The sequence below is a fragment of the Poecilia reticulata genome, linkage group LG6 (genome assembly GCF_000633615.1).
Source record: "Poecilia reticulata strain Guanapo linkage group LG6, Guppy_female_1.0+MT, whole genome shotgun sequence".
Classification (NCBI taxonomy): Eukaryota; Metazoa; Chordata; class Actinopteri; order Cyprinodontiformes; family Poeciliidae; genus Poecilia; species Poecilia reticulata.
The window spans coordinates 26,237,167-26,259,726 of record NC_024336.1 but is presented as its reverse complement, the minus strand read 5'-3'; the positions used below and the strand labels follow the sequence as shown (position 1 = coordinate 26,259,726).

Here is a 22,560-nt window from a genome sequence, read left to right as displayed (position 1 = left end):
TAAATATATACAAAACAGAAGAGGCATGTTTTTTTTCTCTTCGGTTCACATTAAAAAAAATTATTTTGGCGAAATACTGCTGTGAAAATCCATATTTAATTACCCAGCTGGGATTCTTTTTTAATCCTGAGTGTACCTTTGTTTATGAATAAAAAAAATATCTTTAAACATAGATGTAATTTAAGAAACAGCATTAAAATATGTTTCATGTTTCCTTTTTAATTAAACAACATGACATTTGCAAGATCATTTGTGACAATGGCAAAAAAAAACGTTCAAAATAGGATCTTTTATTGTTCCTTTATAATATAATCAATCATTTTCCATGTTTATTGTTGAAAATTTGAACACATAAAACATCACAGATGTAACAACTGCATATTTGTCTGTGAATGAAATGATGAGGAGGAGTGACAAGGCGTGTGTTTCAAAGCGGCCAGCAGGAAGACGGGGGATCCATTTTACATATACAGCCTGCTTCTCGAGGAAAAGTGACTGGCTGTCCTGAAATGACAAATGTGACGTATTCAAAGACAAAGACATTTTATGTTTCTAACTTCAATGCTTGTTTAATGAAACACAAACTAGCTGCATGTCACTGCTTGTGTGGTACCTGGCTTTAGAGGGATTTTAGCTCCTGATGCCTTCAGGACAACTTGCAGCTTATGAGGATTAGTGTTTCCAGCTCTGCCAGTCTGTTCTCTGAGTATGACGCAGACATCATCTTTCCTGAGCAGCCAGTCCATCTGATTGCCCAGGTAGTTGATGCCACGGACACACAGTTCACAGATCTCATCCGGAAGCATCGGGGCGAAGGCCAGGCATTCTTTCTGAACTCTAAAAAACAGTGAAGCCTTTCAAACACCGTCAGTAGACATATGATCATCTGAGCATGTTGGAGGGATAAATAACTGACCTGAAACCCGTGTACCCAAACAGCACAGCCTGCAGGAATCCTCCCATACCTGTGAGGAAATTTACCGCTCCAGAGCCATCTGATGATTCACTCCATACCTGTGAAGAGAAGTGATGAAGTATTCACTGAATCACTGTTGGTGTAACGGGGGTGTGCGAGTCCCTCTGCGTACCTGAAACGGCCCCTGGATGTTCTTGAAGCACTTTTCAAGTAAGCGTTGAGCTTTCTCAGCTTCGCCCAGCTCCAGCCAGCCTATTGCAAACATACCCTGCAGATGGAAAGGAAAATTCATTTGTTCAAAACTTAGAACGCTACGTTGTGGACGTATTTTTCAACATTTACAGCCACAAACTTTAAAGCTTTTTATATTGGATGCCAACATAAAGTAACGCATATATTCTAAGTGGAAAGAAAATTATATACAAATTTTAAAAGTTTTTGCAAACATAATTACCAACACCCCAAATCAACACAACTGTTTGGGGGTATGTGATTATTGGTTTTCCCAGTTGAATTTAGGTCTAAGCTTTAACTAGAAAATCAAATGTGATTGGATATATTCCATTTCATTACAGCTCTGGTTGTGTGTTTAGGATAATTTATATGCTTCCACCACAATCTCATGTTTTTTCAGGATTATCCTACATTCACCTCCATCCCTTGTTTCTCCCTGACCTGTCTGATGTGTTTCTTTGTTTTCACCATCTTATGTCTTTAACAAGAGAGTCTCTTTATCACAGAGTTAAATAGTAGCAAAAGGATTTTTGAAGGTAACTAGTTGAAGATGATTTTATTTATGTGGTGAATACAAATGGACATTACATCTTTCAGATTTTTACATGTAAACCGTTCTAACATAAATCCTTTTTATGTTGGTCTATCAAGTTTAATCCCAATAAAATACCTTGAAGTTTATGGTTGGAAGGTGCCAAAATAAGAAAAAGTTCAAAAGGTATGAATGCCTTTCCAAAACACTGTTCATATTTGTAAAGGAGCTTGTAAAATGTGTGCTGAACGTATACAACTCCTTGAGCCTAACTCACCCACGTCATGGCCGGTCCGTTTGGGTCTGTGACCGGCTCGTAGGCTTCCAGATCATTCCTCCTGACCTCCGGAAGCATCGGCAGGCCGAGGGGATACCCCAGCATAACTGTGTCTGCCTGTTTCACCGGTTGACCTGTGTGTGACAAACAGCAGAAGGTTTGGATGTTTTCAGAATTTTGGATCCTTTTTTCCTGGTTTGGTGTGAGAGAGGCACAAACTTCAACCTTTACTGTAGCCATCATACTCAGGATGGTACTGCAACTCTTGGTCAAAAGGTATTTCGATGCGCTCGGCCACTTCCTGCCACTCTTTTGGAGCCGAGTGTTGGAGAAGATCAGCCAACTCGACAGCAAACTGCAGACTAAGAGAGGAGAAACTACTTTTTCGAATAATATTCATGACCTAATCTGTAATGTAAAGCAATCTTCACATTCTTTGACTGTCCTGGTAAACATGTGAAAAGAAACTTCATTTTGCTACAGAAGAAACAACTCGGTAGAAACAACTTTTCTTGTCAGAAATTTTCAGTTATGAAGACAAACACACATTTGCCTGATTTTTCTGTCCCGTTTTGGCCTGTTGACTCATTTGCCACATATTTATACCCAGTGAAACAGTAAGTCATGGATTACTAAAATGATTCTGATCAAACTAAAGCTTAAATGACAAAAAGGTTTCAGCTACATTTCATTTTGAAGCTTTTACAGGGAAGTCAATCACTGAGGGAATTTTGAATATAACAAATATTTCTTATTATTTCCCCATTTATTATACATATATTTTTTTAATGTTCAGATTTGAGACAAAGCTTTCTGCAGGCTTTTACCAGAGTGCCAATGAATGCAGGCAGCGTCATCTCTTATAATGTCTAAACTCTAACACAAATACCTGAGTTTGGCCACTGTGTTGGTGTACACCGAGTTGTTGACGTTGTAGTAATATTCATCTGGTGGCATAACACCTACATGCAAAAAAGAGAAGAATGTTGCAAGTATTCATTAAATGTATTATAAATAAAACAATTAATTTATGCAAAGCACATTAAATTGTGATGAGCATATATTTCTATAACATGTTAAGTTGAATCTATTAATGCATGCAAAATGGGTTTTCCAGTTGCAATTTTTCCAAGTTATGAAACCTTCTGCAAGAATAAATAAGGCATCCAAATACTTAATTTCTGTTTAAAATTACCATACCATACATACAATAATAGTAATTTTACATAATCCAGAAACACATGTCCAGTTAAAAAAAAAGTTCAGCAGAATATTAATGGAGAAAAGGGCCAGAAAAATTCAAAGTAATTTCATTTAATTTATGCTTTTTCTTGTAATTCAAATGAATCATGATGGGTAGCAGTTAACAGGTTTCTGCATTGGATTTTAGTCCAATCATCATTTAATTCAATGTATTTAGGTTATCATTCAAGTAGATGTGCACATTCACAAATTCTTCACCATTACAGTAATTGGATAATATGACAGAACCTGAGTTCTGGTTCTTTTAAAGCAATGTTATGCCAAATAATAATTCAAACACAAAATCACCAGGGCTTCTGCAGTTTGGATCTCTTTAATGCAGCAGGTAGCTTCTTTATTCTTACCCAACAGGTGATATTTCTGGTCGTCAGGGTTCCACTTTACCCTGGAAACCCAGTAATCAGCCACCCCAAAAACCACCTCGCTTCCCTTTCCCTCTGTGAACACGGACAGATCCTGCAACAAGGAGCTCAGTCAACTTCTCAGAGGCAGAAAACGTGATGGGAAGTAGGGGTAAGTGGTCGTTACCTCAGTGAGGTAGAGATAGTGCTGGAAGGCCAGCGTGACATCTCCGTTGATGTGAATCTCTTGTTGCCCATAAATGTCATCCGGACACACCTCTCTCCCTGACACAGCACTCTCCCATGGGAACTTCAGCCCCTGGAAGATAGCATCTGTGCTTTAGAAGACTCAGACAATGTTGTTGTTTTTCACTGTTGAAATCTGGAACCTGAGCTGCATTCAGCAGGATTCCTTTGCCTCGGAAAGCTTTGATTTCATCATTTTCCTTGTCTGAACATAAAATAGAAAATGGGTCTGACTTTATTCCAACCTGGTTGTCTAAATATTGTGTCTTTCCTCGCTCTCTAATTTTCATTTTTTCAAAACTTGTCCTCCCTTCTCTACTTTTTCTTCCTTCCCTACTGCTCTTCCTTTCTTCCTCCCTCACTTCCTTACTTCCTTTCCCATTTCTCACTCCATCGTTCTCCATTTTAGCCAAGTAAATAATAAAAATGTCTCATTGGTTGTATTTTATTTTTTACGCTTTAGGTTAGATTTTAAGCAGGGTTTCCCCCAGTATATTATAAGCCTGGCGGGCCGCCAGGCTTTACTTGTGCCCCCTCCAGGCTTAGCATTGCTTAATTAATGTACCTTGTAGCCTTGCTTCTGGGCGTTGTCTTTTGCACCGTCTATCGTCCCAACTCTGTACTCCAGCACGGATCGGGCGAGCTTCGGGTAGAACAGCGCTATCCCTGGATACATCCAAACATCCTGTCAGAAAAAAAGAGGTATACTGTGTGATATGGACAGCATAGCAAATAAACAAGCTGCAATCAACTTTCTGGAGCTTCACCTGATCCCAAAAAACATGACCCCAGTAATCCTGGCCGTCCCCGCCGTTAGAGAGCCCACCTGGACTCAACCCCCCGAAACAGCTGGAGGTGTCATGGATGGACGGGAAGGCGCTCAGGAGGTAGAACATGCAGCCAACAACAGCTTTGCTGAGGGTCTCGGACCCCGTGACCTCTACTTTGCTCTGCAACCACAACTCCTTCCAGGCCTTCTCGTGAGACGGTCGCAGGTTTCCAGTCTCCATCAGGTTCAGGCCCTCGTCGTAGCTGGACTTAGCAGCTTCCAAGCTGTTGGCCACGATCAGGATGAATCCCCAGCGAGCTTTTGTCTGCTCCGGTGGCAGCGACACAGTGGAAGGCACAGGGGTCCAGATTAGGTGGACTGTGGGACAGGAGCCGCCTGGGAATTCAGCTTTCGCCGTTTGTCCTTGAATATGCCTGGAGGGACAGTATGAACCGTAACATTTCTAAAACCACTTGAATGTTTTCAGTTCAACGTTTTCAGTTGGTATAACCAGAGGTTGGTAGATTTTACTACTTCAACATATTTTTACTCAAGTAAGAGTAAAATACAAGGGGTCCAAGATATTATTTAAAAGTTAAAAAAAAGTATTTGGTAAAAAAAAGTCTACTCAGTCACTGAGTAACTGGTCAAAACATCAATCATTTAATACTTATAATGACATCATCAGATGACCAAAATGTAAAATTATGTAGAAATTTTGGTGTTTTAAAGACCAAAATGAAAACAGTTCATACAAATAATACAATAAATTGACAAAATCAGGCAAAAATATTTTCCAAATTAATTTATTTCAATATAAAACTTTAGAAACTTTAACAAAAATTGCAAGTGTGTGTCTGAGTCCAGCAATATTGTGATTAAAACAAGCTTGTTCTTCATTCATTGAAGTTACTCACAGTGAACAGAAATATCCACAAATTTTACTTAAGTAAAAGTAGTGATACTTCATAGTAAAATTACTCATGTAAAAGTAAAAAGTAATTAAAAAAATACTCCTAAAGCTACATATTTTTGAAAAAATTCTTCAAGTAAATGCAACTGAGTAAATTTAATAAATAATGTTAAGTTCATACAAACAGCCACTGCTACGGAGTAAAAACATGCCAAAACCTCACCTTCCACCTTTGTAGTCAGGAGAAGACTCAAACTGGATGTCTTTGCTGTGAGGGTCGAATGAACTGACTAGATTAACTACAACTGGCTCCTCTGAGGTCACTCGGCGCTCCAACAGAACCTCCATCACCAAGATGTTGGCGTAGAAACGGTGACAGTATAGAGACTGCGAGGCAGTCACACTGGCTGAGCTCAGAGTGTGGGAGAAAATACCTGAAGATGGGAGGAAAACATAAAAAAAAAAAAAAAGAAACAAACACACACCATCACCTACTCCCGCTCAGGCTACCTGTGTGGGTGTCCAGGGTGTAGTTGTGCTGGGCAGGTTCCTCTGTCTCAATCTTCGCAGCCAGAGGGCAGGGGACGTCAGCTCTGTGGCAGTCTCCAGCCTCCCCGTTGTAAACACCACCCATGTGCATGATGCTGTCGAACACCTTCCAGCCCAGAAGCCCATTTGCAAGAGGAGGGAGGAAACGGGGGTCGCTGGGAAGAGCGTCGGTGGTGAAGACGTAAGGGTCCGAGTCACAAGACATGCTGTGGAGATCAGCCTCTCACAGTCACTTAATGAAAGCGACGCAGAATGATTTTATCTAAAGAAACCACAGTTAAAGTCATTATGATTGACATGTGTGCAGTTAGGTTGAAAAGTATTTTAAAAATTACAGGTTTTACATACAGTTCAGCTTTTTTCAGTGTTTAATGCACATCATGTACAGTTTTGGAAAAGTCATCTGACTCAGTTGCACATCCATTGGATTGCAAGTCCGAGATTTTTCTTTGTAATAACTGCACAGTATAATATGATATATATATATATTTTTTAAATCACTTTTAAGAATGTTTATTTTGAGAACCTGAATTTAATCTTTGTGGGACAATAAAGGCTGTTTCTGTTCCGTTTCTATTTTAATTTGTTTATAAAATGTTTTGTTGTACCTAAATGTTTAAGAACAAACCAATTTTAACAAAAATACAAATAAATTCAAAACACTGCTTTCAAATGATGACTTCCTTTATAAACGGGGAAAACTAAATCAAAACCAGGCTAGAATGATGTGAAAAATGAACTGTCACATAGACCTGATAAATGGTTGAGCATTCGTGTTTGAGATAATTAACAATAAGTTACTGTCGGGGAAAAAGATAGCACACTCTTTGACACAAATTGTTTTAATTTAGTTACACTGGAGGTCAGACCACAGTATCCGACTTTGACTTTAATTTATTTATTTTTTCAGCCAGTCAGAAGTGGTTTTGCTGGTGTGCTCTGTTGTACAACTCAGGTGATTTTGAGCCAAAGGTCAAATTGATCACCAGACATTCTTCTTTTGTGGTGTCAAACCATCTAATCTCTACCACCATGTTTGATAATCAGTATTTTTTTTATTATCTCAAATTCTATTTTGTTTTACACTAAATGCACACTATTTAAAGGTTCCACTTTTGTCTTCTTTGTCCACAGATTATTTTCCTCAAGGGATCTGAGAATAGTCACTTTTAAGAATGATTATAAATGTCCTAATGTGCAGATCTAAAGTCTTAAACGTCTTAAACGGATGATGCGGTGAAGACATTAATAACATTTTCCTGCTGCTTTATTATTTCCTTTAAAATATTTATACTTTGTATGCTGTGGGGACTTAAAAACTTTGAAAACCTAAGTCAATAAAGTTGATCTGGGTATTTTATGGGGGGGGAAAAACCCTTGAGCTGATTTTGGCCTACATTGAATTGAGATAATTTTTTTGTAAATTGCCTTTAGACAATGTTTGTTGTGAATTGGCGTCATATAAATGCACTGAATTGAATTGACCTCTGATTGGATGTCATTTTTGTGTGTCTATTTTTTTTTTTTTTATGTTGAATCACAAACACTGATCCTGAGCCTGCGGAACTTAAAATGTTGTTCTAGCTTCTTCTGGGAATCCTGGGAATGTTCATCACTGATCCATGTCGTCTTCACACTGTGGTTCACTGGAATCCCAAAACCTTAGAAAATATGTTTTAAACCTTTCTAAACTGATTTATGCCAATTACTTTTTTTCCATCATCTTACCTAAATGAATTGTATAAGAATTTAAGAACTGTTTTTTGTATTTACTCTGCTTATCTTTGCCTACATTTTGTTAGATGTTCTGAAATGTTCAAGTATTTATTTGCTTTTAGCTCATTAAGCAAGAAGACACCAGATCAATCACAGGACGTGAACTTTGACCCTTTCAATATCACAAGATGACCAAATGTAAACTTCAGTCATATGCTTTCATGAATTGTATACAATGAGATGCAGACTAAGCAATAAGCAAAAGCAGAAAAAGGTTAGAGTATCTGTAAAGTAGCTTGAAGACATTCCTCACAGCTCAGTGATCAAGCTATTCTAAACACAGTACATCAGCAAAGTTGCATTGTTTCATTTTCACATAAACAGGAAGAAGGATCTGTTTCTAACACAAAGAGGAATGCAGATTTAAAAAATGGTAAAACAACCTGAAGTTCCCGAACCGTCTATTCTTTACATGATGAGTTGCAGAATGTTTCCTGTGTGCTCTGATTTCTCTCAGCTTTTACAGGCACAAAGAGAAGCAGTGCAGAGATGTTCATAAAGTGGATCCAAGTTTGTTTTATGTCTCTGCAGAAAGAGGAGGCCCCTCTTCTGTTTTTGTGCTGCAGGGAAAATCTGGACGTAGTTTTGGTCTTCTGAAAAACCTGGCATGGACTTGACATGGAGGATGAATATCAGTCCCATCCAGGTCCGGCTGTGCAGCAGGGACTCAAAAGTGTACATAGATTTTATTCAAATGTCCTTCTTTCATGGCTTCTCTGGACTTCAACTGTGTTGTGAGCTTAAAAGGCTGTGTTTGTGTGTGTGTGTGTGTGTGTTTACAGTTTGAGCAGCAGGATGGCATAACTTGGCAGAGGCAGCAGAAATACTCTGCAGGTCTCACTAAGAGTGTTTATGTTTTCATCTCGTCACTCAGTCTGAACTAAATAATCTCTCCTGTCTGCAGCTAATTAGTGGCTTTGAAGGCCTTAATGGCTGCCGCTACTTTGTTTTGTACACTGTCTGGACTAAGAGTTTGGCAGTCGTAGAGAATGCAAAGATTTGAAACTGAGGAAGCGGGACGGGGCGGGTTTGATCCAGGTTTATTCATATATTCTGAACGGTCTAGTCAAGCAGGTCAAACACACCAATTTATAGAAAGGTGGTGCTTTCATATACATCCTGCTTCAGGTTTTAATGTTTCCTGCTGATATGGTGAAGAGAATACATGAAAAAAAAGCAAGTTTTTTGAAACTCCAAATTTACGTCAGAATATCTTGTGCAGACCTGTTTAGCAAACTCCACACATGTACTTTTGTTATGGCAGAATGAAAAACCATTTCTCCTGTTATCACCTCTAATAAAATGATTTCCTATGAGGAACCAAGAACTTTGAAAACTATTGTTATCCATATCCAGGTCTAAGTCTGAACTTAAACCCCCAAGGTGACAGAGCTTTTCCTGAGGTGGGTCCCAGACTTTAGATCTGCACATTAGGACATTTATAATCATTCTTAAAGACTCACTTTTATGACCTGACATTTAGCACGTTAGCCCAAATATTTTATCTTACAGCTGTTTAGTTGTTCTTGTATTCTTAATGCTTTTTGTAGTTGGTTGCACCAGTGTTATGCATTCAAGTTGCATTTACCTTGTGAAGCACTTTATCCAGTTTGAGCTATATAAATAAATCTTGTCAGATTATGCTGCTGCCATAAAGGGTCATTTCTTTTAGCACATCTTCAGCCGAGGTGAAAATAAAAATGAAGCATGGCGTTTAACGCTATAACACTGCAAAACAGCTGCAAGAGTCTGCCTGAGGCACTTAAACATAATCCAACTTTGTTTATGTTGGGTTTTTATGACTACAGGACAGCCCATCTGTATAAAAAACGACAGTCCTAACGTTACATTTTCCCAGCTGGACCGGAGCATTACATCAGCTGAGCCTCTTGGTGGCACCAGGGAGCCATTTTGCGCAGCATCTGGCACCGTGCCGGCTGTCAGAGCCACAAACCCTGGGAAAAGCAGCGCTTTGTCCATATAAGGCTGCAATCCATCCGCTTCCCTCTTCCTCCCCAGCTCCCTTCCTATGCCTTTCTCAGACCTGAGGGATATTTACAGAGAGCGCGCCTTGGCCGGCCTGCTCTTCCTTTTTAGGAGCTTCGCCTGCTGTCAGATCTCCTACCATCCAGGACAGTGGTCCATCTCTGCTCTCGGATGGGCCAAACAGATGGATAACTTGTGTCAGCGCTGGTGCCAAAAGACATCAGGTCTCACGCAGCTTTGCCCCAGATGTGCTCCTCCGGCACACACACACACACTCATTCTGTCCCTCAGACTCCGGTGATGAATGGTTCATCACCGGAGCAGCAGATTAATGCAACAGTACAGACATGCTGTAAATACATCTGTGTAGCTCCATTTCCTCTTTTAGTCTCAGTTAGTGCTGCAGCTGTTGTCTTCTTTTTCCCTCCCACAACTGATACAGGCCATCTGTCCGCCTTACACAGAAAACCTCTGCACTACATGCAGGGATGATGCGGTGAACCACCGTCAAAAGGAGCAAACCGATAACTAATACACTTTACAGACACATTCGGTGCATTTCAAAGAATTAAGTTAAATTTAGACATTTGTTTTTGAAAAAGCTTAAAGATTTAATTGTATATTCAAACTTTGCAATATCTTGTTTTTTAAATGTTTACTTTTGCTACTTTTTATGGTTATGATTTACATCCGAGAACCTGAAACTTGGTTATTGGAAATTCTGAATATTACATAAAAAAAAAAAAAAAGTTAGGTTATCCTCAGGTTTGCAACAAAAAAGTCTGCAAACATTACAATGTAAACCTGAAAAGTTTGAAATAAAAATTTGTAGTAAATGTGAGGCTAACTTTTTGAACTGAATTATTGAAAAAAAAAAGACATTTGATGATATTTAGAGCAATGAAACTATAAAATAACAACCATCTTGCTTTGAGTTCAAACATCTGATGGATAAAAACAACAAATGTGACAGGTTCAGAATAACCAAGCAAGCTTTGAAAACACTTTTTTATTATGGTGCAGAGATCCATTTAATATATATTAGAAAACCAACATGTGAAGCAAGGCTACATGGAATTTTACTTCAAAGGGTAACATTATAGACTTACATTTACATACATAACCATGCTTCTTAGTTAAAAGAGGAATTGAAAATGAAAAAAAAAAGAAAATAATATAAATGGTAACAATTAAAAACCATTCATAGCATAATAGATCTGGACAAATTAGTAATTTCAGCAACTGCGCAACCTTTGAACGTGAATATTCTCAGGCTGCTTCCTCAGTGAGGATGGCTGCTGTGGTTTAAAGTTGTCTTTCTAAAAGACCGGGCAAAGGGTCACAGATTTTTTATTTTTATTTTTTATTGCTTTGCAGAGAGTAAAGTGCTGTGGTCCACTGACCTGGTTCGCCTTTAAGAGCATGGAGTATGTCTGCGATTACAGAAATAAAACAAAACGATGCAGGGAAGTGCATAAGTGGAGAGAGGTAGGTGGGTTCAAACACTTGCATGTGGCAGCAAAACAACCCAACAGAGCTTCCTCGCCTTCATGGCATGGTTTAACACAAAAACGTAGAGCCTAAGACGTGCCCCGGAGAGAAGTGACAGAAGAAGAAAACACCAAAACACTTGGACCTGGTGAGGGGAAACTTTCTCAACGTGTGACGTGTTCACAAAAGAATAAATACAAGGTGGACGCTCTAAGAACCAAGCCATGTCGTGTGCTCAGTGGAACGTGCATCGTGGGAAGGAAGAATGCACTCGGCGGGACGGTGTGTGTGTGTGCAGGTTCCCTGACGAATAGTCACAGTACGTCGACGTGGTGGGGAAGCGCGTGCACAGGTCCCTCCTGTGGCAACTGAGCAACAAGGCACTCAAAAGGCACTCCAGCTGTTCATGAAGAGGCATCTCAATCCAAGTGAAGCTGCAGTGCTCGTGCGTGTAGAACTTTCCATTGCTTCTCCCCCCCCCCACCCTTTGGCACTGAGAGGAATGTATGGAAGCGGTGGGATGGATGGAAGGAGTGAGGGGGGAGAAGAGTTCCCTGGTGGTCGTCTCTCTCAGTCTATTTGGAGAGTTTGCTGATGACGCGGATCAGTGCTCCGTTTTCATCTTTAAGACGCTGGTTGTCTGCTCTCAGGTCAACCAAAACCTGCAGGTAGAAGTTAAAGCTCACGTTAAATCAAGTCCGAACAGGGAGTGTGTGTAGCGTCAAAGTGTGTTTTGGTGTCGTCACTTGGCGTCTTTCACAGCGATTAATCAGACTCACCCTCTATACTTTACATGAAAAATCCCATCCGGTAAGAAGTACAAGATAAGGATCGCAGAACTTTGAAACTTTAGTTTTATTAACAAAACAAACTTGTTTTAACTGCACTTTTTTTATTTTCAGACCTTTTCGGAGGTAGATAAGTTCACATGTAAGTATTGATTAATTGCAGATCACCCAAAATTAAGGAAATTGGGGCCAATCAATCAATCAACCGGTTGGTTGATCGGCGCACCTCTAAAAATAATAGTTTCATATTCCAGTGAACAGTAAAATAATAAAAAAATATATATTTAGTGTGACACCCTTTTTTTTGTCTCTTTAAAATCAGAGCACAATGTTTATTTCTAGCTTATTTCATGTGGTCAGCTGGATTCTGCTTACATTCTTTATTCTTAAATGATAAAAGTGATTATTTCATCCAAAGATAAGTTACTGATTTCTCCTTAAAGAGAATCAGAAGTCAAAGCACTCAGATCTGCAGCCTAGAAATATATTTAACTAGTGTTTAAATGGATGGCATTAAACAAGGAATCTTAACCAACAGCCCATTAAACAAAACAAAAAAGGTACAAGCCTGTGTTTTGTTATTTACAGCAACTTTACAAGGGAATTAAATACAGCTAGTAAGTAATAAGGATTTCCTAGAATTCCTAAAAAATAAAAGCAAATCACATAAAGCCTGCTAGAACAACAGTGTGTATTCCAACTGATCATATTGTGCTAAGAGCAAACTTTTACACAAACTACCAGATATCTCCTGTGGCGCTACTTTAGTTTGAACATAATGACTGTTTGTGTGTTTCATGAACAAAAATATTTCAAAACAGCCAAATTTATCTTTCCTGTAAATAAGGAGAAAGTTGTAACCTCCTTTCAGCCAGCTGACCAGGAGTCTACAGGAACAGGCGGGGTAGGGGCGACACTAGGGCTGGGAAATTTCACCTAAAATCAATACTATGACATATTGAGCATTTCACCTCGATAACAAGAAATGGATGATAACTACTAGCTTGGATGGCATGATTCTGCAATTATTTTTATTGTCACTTTAATGAATTTTAAAACTACAGCATCTGCAAATAAAGTAAATGTGTACTTTTAATTGTTATTGAATAAATAAACTCAACTGAACAAGTTTAGATGGATAAAATACTTAACTTCTGACGTCTTTGCTGAACCCAAAATGTTGAGTCTGCACTGAAGCTCTAATGGAAAATGGTTCTGTCGTGTAACAAATTATGAAACAAACACCACAGGAAGCCAGAAATAACTCAAAAGTGGCTTCAGCTAAGCCACTTACAGTACAGTCTCGCCACAACACTTCTTAAAAAAATAACTTGCATTGTTTTCCCAGCGGTTTTGTTAAACTGTCATGGCTGTCTCAGAGAAAACACTCAGGTAAAACTGGGTGGGCAGGTGCCAAACACCAACCTTATCACACCACTTGACCACAGTGAGAGGCAGCTCTCTGCAGCGTGCTCCCACAAGCCAAAGCCAGGCCAGTCGAGCAGAGAAGCATGCAAAAGTGTCAGCGGTCCTGATAAGTCTCCCTCCGAACCATTCCTCACCTTTAGCTCCTCCTCCAGCTCCGCCATGCGCCGCTCCAACATCCTCCGGTCCTGGTGTCGGGAAAAAAACGTGAGGGGATGGGAGGGGGCAGAGAGGAAGCGACGCAGAGAAGAAGGACAGAAGTTGAGTGAAAACAAGTGAGGAAGTGGTTTAAGTGGGGGAAGAGAGGAGAGTGTGTCAAACGGCAGGGGTGGCACTAGTGAGGCACACGAAGCTACAAGAACTACGAAAATACAAACCAAGCGAGAGAAAATATCGGCAGGAAGGGTGGGAGTGAGCTTTACCTTTCTCTCTAGGTCCAGTAGTGCTGAACAGTCAGTGAGGCGTTCTTGTCTCTGTTGGACAAAGAAATACTTTTTTTTTACAATCAAAAACACCGAAGGTTTTCAAGCAATTAGTCAAGAAAATAAATCAAGTAAATATGTTACCCTCAGTTGTTATAAAAATGCTATGACTTTGTAATTTAATGCCTTAAAATTGGGTCTTTGTCTCTTTAAAATCTCCTGCTCTTTCTGAAACTCTGCCTTCAGGAAGTCAATCACAACAGAGCTCCTCTATTAGCCCTTTAACAACTTCTTTTTTTTTTTTTAATCAGCTTTGCACTGAGAAGTAGCCCAGTCAATGTGCAACTCCACCAAATGTTTACTAATTGCTGCTGGTTAGTCTGAAGGAGCCGAGTTGCAGGGGGAGGGCTGGTCTGTGCGGCGGAAACTTGGAAACTGCAGCTCTGAGGACGAGCTGCGGCTTGAAGGCGGAGCTACGTCCAGCTAGGTCTTTTGCTCAGCTGAATGGTTACCAAGGGAGATTCAAGGATTTCTCAAACATGAAAGCACGAAAGAATTAAGGAAACACTCCAGGCATGCTTCTGATGAGGGAATAACTTTATAACATGACATAAAGCTCGTAATATTTTACATCGTACTGCCCCTTTAAGCAGGAAATTGAACTTGTTCATCACCTGCGTCGCCTTCTCCAGCTCCACCCTGGTCTGACTAATGATCCTCTGTGTGTCCTGCAGTTGAGCTTGGAGCTGGCTGTTTTCTCTGGAAACCTCCTCAAACAGCTGTTACACACACACACGCACACACACACACACGCACACACACGCACACACACACAAAGGCAATTAATAATAGAAGTATCACCACATAGCAAACCAATCAACTCCAGCTGCTGCTGACCTTTTTAAAATCTTTGCTCTCCGATCCTTCTCTCTGGGTGCGGTTGCTATACGAGGTGTCCAACCTTGAACTCATGTCTTTGTCTTTCTGCATACAGAAAAACAAAAAAAAAAAAAAAGGTAAACGTGTCTGCTGTACTTATTTAATAATATTTGATTACACACATCAAGTACAACCTGTGGATCCAGCCCACTCCCTGAGAACTCCTCCTCTCCACTGGGCTCAATGTCTTCGCCCTGAAGAAGACAGATGGTATGAAACCAGAGTCAATCTGCAGCAGTTTTCTCCACGAAGACGGTTTTGCGTTTACCTCATCGGGCCTCTGTGCCTTCCTCCTGGCCCGTCTCCTCTCTCTGCGCTCTCTGGCCCATTTTTCTGTTTCGCTTTCCCCTGTGATGGACTCGACATCTGAGCAGAACCACACAGCATGTCAGATGTGGAAAAAGAAAAGAGAAGTATCTAAGGGCTTATGCTAAAAAAAAATTCATATCAATTGAACTTTTTTCACTTGAGATCCCAAAACTTTAATTTTTTATTGGGATTTTTTGTTACAAAAGAAACACAAATTGGTGTGTAAAAGTGTACAGTACATGGTTTTTGTTCTTTTTATTTAGAAATAAGTTAAAACAAAACCTAGTTGGAGAACATTTGAGAACATTCATTTTCAAGTTCTGCATAAGATTCTACACTGGCTTCGTGTCTGGACTTTAACTGGGCCATTCTTATGCTTGAATATATATTTTATCTAATCCAGTTGATTGCAGCCCTGACTGTACGTTTAGGGTTCTTAACCTGTTGGAAGGCGAAGCTCCAATTCAGACTCAAGTCTTTTGAAGCCTCCCTCTAAAAATTGTTTTTTAAGCATTGCCCTCCAGTTGGTTCCATTATACTATCAACTATTACCAGCTCTTCTGCCCATGCAGTAGAAAAGCATTCTTCCAGTATGATCCCAGTTTTCCACAGCAGGCTAAGTAGGCCAAAAAGTTTTAATTTTGGGCTCCTCTGACCAGAGAGCTTTCTTCCATATGTTTGCTGTGTCCCTAAACAAAACTCGTGGCCAACATTAACTGGGACGTCTGATGTCTTACTTTCTTTCACAACATATTTTTTGCCATTAATCCATAAACGCCAGATTTGTCAATGGGAAATCTAATAGTGTTGTTGACAGATTCTCCCTGCCTGAGCTGTGGACGCCTGTAGCGCCTCCGGAGTTAAAATCTGCATTTTGACTCCTGTCAATAAGGTAAACAAATTCAATTCAATGGAATGAAAATAAAGAATAAATACCAGAGAGAAAATGGGCTGAAAACGAATAACTTTTTAACCATCATTATTTTCCTTCCACTTCACAAAATCCCAATAAAATGCATTAAACTTTGTGAATGTCAGATGCTTTTGGACGGCACTGAAGAAGCGACTACCTTTTCTTTCAGATGCTGGAGGGCGAGCCGAGCCAGCAGGCTGAGTGAGACCCAGCAGGTCCGACTTCTGCAGGCTGGCAATACGAGATCTCCAGCTCACTTCCTGTAAACGCATCGCTTTAGTGTCGCAAGATCACAGAAACACGAACGGCACAGCCAAACCGGTCTGTAACCATTTCAGAGGGTTCTTACCCCTTCATCTGCCTTCTTCTGTTTGGCTTCCTTCTCTTTCTCTTCTTCCTCATTCTTTTCTCTTCCTTTGTTGTCTGTCTTCATGGTTTTAATTGTCTTCTCTGCCTCCTGCAAATCTGTTAGCGTAACTCCCTTTGAATAAAAGAAAACAACGATGAAGCAAACACACACACACATGGCAAAGCCGAGGTTCAAAGGCAGGGAACGGGGTGAGGAGGTAAATCCTGACCTGGGTGGAGCGCCGGGATTGCCGCGCATGCCGGGAGCGGGCTTTTCTCTGCGCTTCCGCTTCCTCATCTCTCACAGGCGTCAGATACGACCTTTGTGGTCAGAATCGCCGTTAGTGACAAAGCCAGATCACCATCTTTGTTTGGTTAGATGTTTTGTTCTTACTTGCGCCTCTGTTTGCTCTCCTGGTCGCTTGTCGTTGTGCTCTGAGAAGTTGAGGTGATGGTGGACGGTGGCTCCTTCTTTTCCGTTTGTTCCTGAGGAGTTCTTTGGGGAAAATGTTTTAAGGTGTTTACGTTTGAAATTAGGCCAGAAACAGACATAAGGTCATATTTTTCACCCATAACATCCTCAAATATTGAAAGTAGGTATTATAAATAAATATTATGTGTCGTTTACATCATTCTTAGAAGCAGATTTGTCAATTTGCAATTCCATTTTGGCAACAGAAAAGCCCTCATAACCACTCTTTTTAATAATACATGGTCATCGCCTTGTTTGGATGATGATTTGACATCTTGGTTTACATAAATAACACTTTTTTCTTTTTAGTAAAAAAAGTTTCCATTGAACTGTTTAATAGTTGTCTGGTCAATGCTTGATTACTTTTCCTACGAAATCCATTAATGTAGAAAACCTGTGAGCTCCATGAAAATGAAATGGGTGAACTGCATGGATTTCCCCTCACCCACCAAACGTCCTCTCTGCTATAAACAACTTTTGCTCTAGGATCATAAAAAACTGGAATCCTGGAAAAAGGGAAAGAACAACCCAAAACTGAGGGAATAGTAAATAAAACACCTCATGCTGCAGCTACTACAGTTAGCTTGAGCAGCATGTAACCAGCCTGAACCGCAGATCACGTTGTTTATGATCATATTTCCCCCCCGCACTTTTTGTCCCTCCATTTTTTTCTCCTGTTTGAAACATCTGCTTATTTCCACAGATTTCATTAAATCAATAACAACTCTCTTTAAACAATCTTCCAACATAGTTAAGCTTCTAAATACAGAGTTTTTTCCCCTCCATGTCTGAGCCAAAGCAGCCTTGCTATTGCCTTTCTAAGCGATTCCGCCCGATTCTCATCTACCTTCTGCGCTTCATTCGCAAATTCTCCCATACAATTGGATTTCTCAAGTAGACTTTCAACAGAAGACGAGTTGTGAACAATGACATCAATTTTCTGTACCGTTTTAGAAATGTAGTCTGCCTACATGGTTGTAGTTTAGTAACTGTAGCAGAGGAAGTCAGACCGTGTTGACCACGCTTCGAAATATTGCGCCATTAAGGTCAGAGACAGAGGAAACTATAAGACATTTTATTGCTGGCAAGGATGTGGTTCAGCTCAGCACTTGGGAAATGGTTGTTTATAGCATGTGCTATTTCTGGTAAGCTTCATAGCATAGCTTCTTTTACAGTCGTTAAAGGAAAAGGTTAGCAATTGGGTAAATTAAGATCCAATCATTTAAAACTTCAACAGAGTGCAAGCCTCCAGCAAGCCATCATTTCTCAGTAGCCGAGGTTCCTGCTGGACGAAGCAAAGAGGGGCTGTTTGTTAAACCAGTCTGGAGCCAAATGAAGGAGAGAGAACTCAGTTTGTAGTTAGCATTGGAATACAGTGACCTATGAGAAAACCAAAAGTAGACGGACTAACAGAGTTCAAGCAGTGTAACGGATGTGTCCTCTGAATAATGTTTTGACAGATACATTACTGTGGTGCAATTAAAACCCCACAACATATATATGAGTTAATTATGTGGACAAAAATGAGACCAAAATAATCTCAACATGGCAGGTTAATATAAAGTAGGCTGCTGGTGGGAGGAAAATACTGCGGCATGTCTGTTCACATCAGAGTAATGATGCTGGTCAGAACTGGAGCAGAAACTGCAATGACTTTTTACATGCTGACAGATTTCAAGCAATTTGAATATTGTGTTTCCAATTACAGGCAGACTGAGAACCAGGTACCGGTTTTTAAGGTCTCAAAACTACTACCACCAAATACCTTTGACTTTCTCCTTCCTGGATAAATAGCCACATCAATTTTCATTTTAGTCTGAAGACTTAGACGTAGGCATCCCTAACTTTGCCTCGAGGGGACAAAATGTTACTTATTGATGCTTTAGCCAGGCTTTCCAAATGTGACATCATCACTCATCGGTAACTTTTGACTTATTTTTTTGTGGGTTTTGACTTCCCTTTTTACTTGATTTTAGGCAGAGAAGTGAATATAGTACTTTGGGGCTAGAGGTCTGAAAAAGAAAAACGTAATATATCTGTAATTTTACAGTAAAATACCTCTGAGCTAAAAGACTATTAAGGCGGCTGAGACCAGCAGAGCTTGTTCCTGTACTCGATGAGGTCACGTTGGCGTCATCCAGTCTCTTTACATAAGACGAGCTAATAAAAGAACAAAATAGGAAAGGTAAACAAAAGCACATATTACACTGTAACTTTTACACATAAATTAGATTTGCAGCTATGAAGGGCAGGAGGGGAGGGTGGGGTTGCTGTTGTGAGCTGTGACAATGCAAGTGCACAAACACATAAATGGCAGAGCAAATACATACGAAACAGGTGGTGAGCAGCGTGACTGACCTGTGTAGCAAAGATGGTGTGGAGCTAGTGAACTCATTCCCTAACTGACTATGAAGTCGTCGAGTGTACGACGAGCTACGGCTTAGCCAACTGAGAGAAAAGGGAGACAGAGTGACAGGGACACATATGCAGTGACTTCGATTCTGCTTCTCTATGCTGGACCCATTCAATCCCACCTGTTGGAGCTGTCAGAGCTGTTATCTGGAATACTGAAGAGTCTCCGTGTTGGAGTCGGCGGCACTCGAGCGAGTCTTGGCTCCTGGGAAAATGAAAGAGGGAGACTTTGGTCTGTTTATCAGTTATTTATGCAGCTCGGTGAGATGAAGCTCTAAAAGACGCCTTTATTTGGCTCGTCATGTTCTAAATAACGGCAGTACTTTTGTGGGCGCATAAATCTCGGAAACGATTGTGTACCTTGGTGTCGGCGTCGGAGCTGAGGCGGGGGCTGGAGGCAGAGCGGCTCATTCCGAGTCCAGACTCTGCGGCTCTGCTCGGGTCCTGGAAGGAGTCCGACAGCCCGGCTGAGCCCAAAGTCACGGAGCTGCCCGCTTTCCTCAGGGACGTTCTCCATGAGCCTGGGGACTCGGTGGCTTGAGGCTTGCTTGGTTCCTGCCACATGTGCAAAAGACTTGGGTTGCGAAACTCTACAAAGCACAGTAAGCACCTGGTATTCATGCAACATCTGTAAAGGCTACCTTCTTCAGCTGGCCTGCAGTGGTAGTTGCTGACATGGAGGTAGGAAGCACGCTGGTGGTATTTCGTTTGTTGTTCAAGTTGTTTATAATTTCTCTGTTTTTTGCTTTCTCTGCAACGGTAAAACATTACGCAGGTCAAAAATCCTCCAAACAGTTTCGCAGAGACAAAGTCAAAACAAAACTACAACAGCTTCTCCCCTCTCTCTCCCCGCCCCCCCTCACCTGACTCCGTGTCGCTCTCGGACTCGCTCTCCTCCTCTGAGCTGGAGCTGCTGGAGGCTTTCGCCTGGCTCTGCCCCGTTTGGCCTTCCTCCTCCTCGTCCTCGGCCGGACTGCTCGGCAAGGCGGGAGGCGGGTGCTTCTCCCGCTCATGAAGGCATATCTTGTCCCTGCTGCTCATGCGGGAAATAGAGGTCCTGCGGTGGAGAGGGGATGGGGGGGGCGGAGCCCGAGTCGGGGAGGGACGACAGGTGGCATGCAGGGAGCCGATCAGTGAGGGCGACCGTACAACGTGCAGCCAATTAAAGCGAGCAAGCAAGCGTCAATCGGAACGTCAACAGGTAGCACCGCTGGACTCTTTTGGTAGTGCGTTGTTTTTGAGTTGGCACCAGATTTCTAATTGCATCTTCAATTTATGATTTTTTTTGCTTTGATTTGTTTAAAAAAAACCAAAGGCAAAAGAGTACTGACTCAAATGAAAAGAAAAAAAAAACAATGCCTGGTCTCAGTGTCATGTTAGCCACTTATTATCAACAAAAGTATTAATAATAATTTACATTTTGTCATCGTAGAGTTACAAGTCTTTCCTGAAAAGTATCCCCACAGCATGCTGCTGCCACCAGTTTCCTCTAGTTCATCGTATGATTGATTTATTCTTTATTGTGACAGGCCTGTATACAATTTTGCCAGACAGTTATAAGTTCATATTTAGACTAATATGACTGCTTCCACATGTTAAATCTTGTCCTGCACATTTCAGCAACAAGGCAGCTCAAAGTGCTTTTTGCCATAAAACTGTCATATGTATTCAGAGTGAAAATGAATAAGAAAGCTCACCACCACTTATTTTAGATTTTAATTTGCAAAAATATTTCAAAAATCATGTACAATTTACCTTCCACTTAACCCTACACAACAACTTTGTGCTGCTCTGTCACCTGAAACACATTACAGGTTGTGGTTATTAACAGGACAAAATGGGTTGCATAGATTTTTAGCAGAGTTTTGTAGAAATAAAGCTAAACGTTTTCCGTTCCACGACTTTCAAAGCAATAATTAGTGGTAATTACTGGTTGTTGGTACTTGTAGTAAATAAGATGCTCTCAGGAAGGCTCAGAATGTTAGATTAAATCATTTTTAAAAATGATTTAATCCCTTTTTCTCAACAGAGTCATGTTATTCATGAAGCTGTGTAATTAACATGACTGAAGGTGTACCAAGTTGAACCTAAAGAACACTGTGTGCAGCTATGTTATAAACAGCAGACTCTGAGAGGGTGCTGAGAGGTCTTTGGGAAACAGACAAATAATCCCTGTCTGGATTTTAGAAAAAGGTCCAACAGCCACAAATACTGACAACAAAGTGGGATGTGCCCCAATCTTATGTAATGGTCACTGGAACACATTATTCAAAGCATTTTATGTATGTTGCGTCATTGCCTAAAAGGGCACTGGAGAGCATTAAGACTTTTAAATGGCAACATTTTAAGTTTTAAGACTTTTTAGTAGCAGCTTCCATTACTTCTTTCTTTCTGACTGTCATGTGGCATGACTATGTTTACTGACACTAGCCAAAAGTGACTGTTAGTCACTGATGTGACTAATAGCTATGTGGAAGTATAATGCATTATGTCCAATCACTCAAGTTAAAGGAATCCACAGAAAGCCAATAAGGATGCTTGAATTATTTAGAGAGCTTAACGCACTGAGCTGCAGGAGAATAACGTCTCCTTCTTTGAAACAAACCGCAGTTCTGTGGTTAAACAGAATGTAGGCCAATCATGTTTTCCATTTTCCTTCATAAAATGTAGTCGCTAACCTCAGAAGTTAACATTCAATTTGGCATTTTTCAACAAAATTTCACACTTTTTAAAACTTTTTAAATCTATTTTTGAGCTATTTTTCTTTACAAACATTCCTTTAAAATTGTAGAATATTTACTATGGAGCCTGAGGAACCACAGACTTGACATATAAATAGATGGATGGACAGACAAACGAATGATGGGAAAACAGACAAAGTCAAGGATGAATCAACGAACAAACGGATGAGCGGATAGAAAAATGCATGGGCAGAAGGATGGATGAATGGACAGAGTGAGGGATAAGTGAATGGATGGATGGATGGTAGAAGAACAGACTGATTGGCAAATGGATGGACAAAACGCTGGATGGACGGATGGATGGATGAATGAGAAAATGGATTGGGGGAAGGACATTTGGTCAGACAAAATAGACCAATTGATGGACAAAAGGATGTAAGGACCGATGGTTGGAAAAATAAATGGAAAAATGGATGGATGTACCAGTGGACAGACAAAAGAATGGATGGATGGGTAGGTGGATAGATAAAGACAGATATGGGCGAAGGAAAGGATGTA

General features: G+C 40.5%; 2 protein-coding genes across 5 annotated transcripts in view; both read right to left on the bottom strand.

Annotated features, from left to right (window-relative positions):
* Positions 1 to 199: 199 nt before the first annotated feature.
* On the bottom strand, positions 200 to 8,368 carry pgghg (protein-glucosylgalactosylhydroxylysine glucosidase). 2 transcript variants are annotated; one of them, XM_008412102.2, is made up of 14 exons: positions 8,200 to 8,368; positions 6,002 to 6,302; positions 5,715 to 5,925; positions 4,577 to 5,012; positions 4,375 to 4,494; positions 3,751 to 3,882; positions 3,567 to 3,678; positions 2,849 to 2,921; positions 2,185 to 2,321; positions 1,960 to 2,093; positions 1,089 to 1,184; positions 917 to 1,014; positions 614 to 837; positions 200 to 504 (listed from the first exon to the last, which is right to left on the bottom strand). In XM_008412102.2, exons 2-14 carry the CDS (start codon positions 6,243 to 6,245, stop codon positions 428 to 430), a joined length of 2,094 nt encoding a protein of 697 aa, XP_008410324.1. In that variant the 5' UTR covers positions 6,246 to 6,302; positions 8,200 to 8,368; the 3' UTR covers positions 200 to 427. The 2 variants fall into 2 exon arrangements, with proteins under 2 accessions (XP_008410324.1, XP_008410325.1); XM_008412103.2 differs by having other exon boundaries at positions 6,002 to 6,246.
* Positions 8,369 to 10,791: 2,423 nt separating this feature from the next.
* LOC103466502 (protein phosphatase 1 regulatory subunit 12A) overlaps positions 10,792 to 22,560 on the bottom strand; it is a 22,539-nt gene continuing 10,770 nt past the window's right edge. The window contains exons 8-24 of one of the 3 annotated variants that reach the window (XM_008412104.2): positions 20,185 to 20,378; positions 19,963 to 20,072; positions 19,682 to 19,876; positions 19,444 to 19,526; positions 19,268 to 19,357; positions 18,968 to 19,069; positions 16,832 to 16,933; positions 16,668 to 16,758; positions 16,439 to 16,570; positions 16,247 to 16,349; positions 15,136 to 15,233; positions 15,002 to 15,061; positions 14,826 to 14,912; positions 14,603 to 14,707; positions 13,929 to 13,979; positions 13,644 to 13,694; positions 10,792 to 11,955 (exon numbers count right to left, since the gene is read on the bottom strand). In XM_008412104.2, coding sequence (XP_008410326.1) covers positions 11,869 to 11,955; positions 13,644 to 13,694; positions 13,929 to 13,979; positions 14,603 to 14,707; positions 14,826 to 14,912; positions 15,002 to 15,061; positions 15,136 to 15,233; positions 16,247 to 16,349; positions 16,439 to 16,570; positions 16,668 to 16,758; positions 16,832 to 16,933; positions 18,968 to 19,069; positions 19,268 to 19,357; positions 19,444 to 19,526; positions 19,682 to 19,876; positions 19,963 to 20,072; positions 20,185 to 20,378 — 1,741 coding nt within the window. In that variant the 3' untranslated portion in view covers positions 10,792 to 11,868. The remainder of the gene's footprint in view (positions 11,956 to 13,643; positions 13,695 to 13,928; positions 13,980 to 14,602; positions 14,708 to 14,825; positions 14,913 to 15,001; positions 15,062 to 15,135; positions 15,234 to 16,246; positions 16,350 to 16,438; positions 16,571 to 16,667; positions 16,759 to 16,831; positions 16,934 to 18,967; positions 19,070 to 19,267; positions 19,358 to 19,443; positions 19,527 to 19,681; positions 19,877 to 19,962; positions 20,073 to 20,184; positions 20,379 to 22,560) is intronic. The other 2 variants (XM_008412107.2, XM_008412108.2) reach the window with 2 other exon arrangements.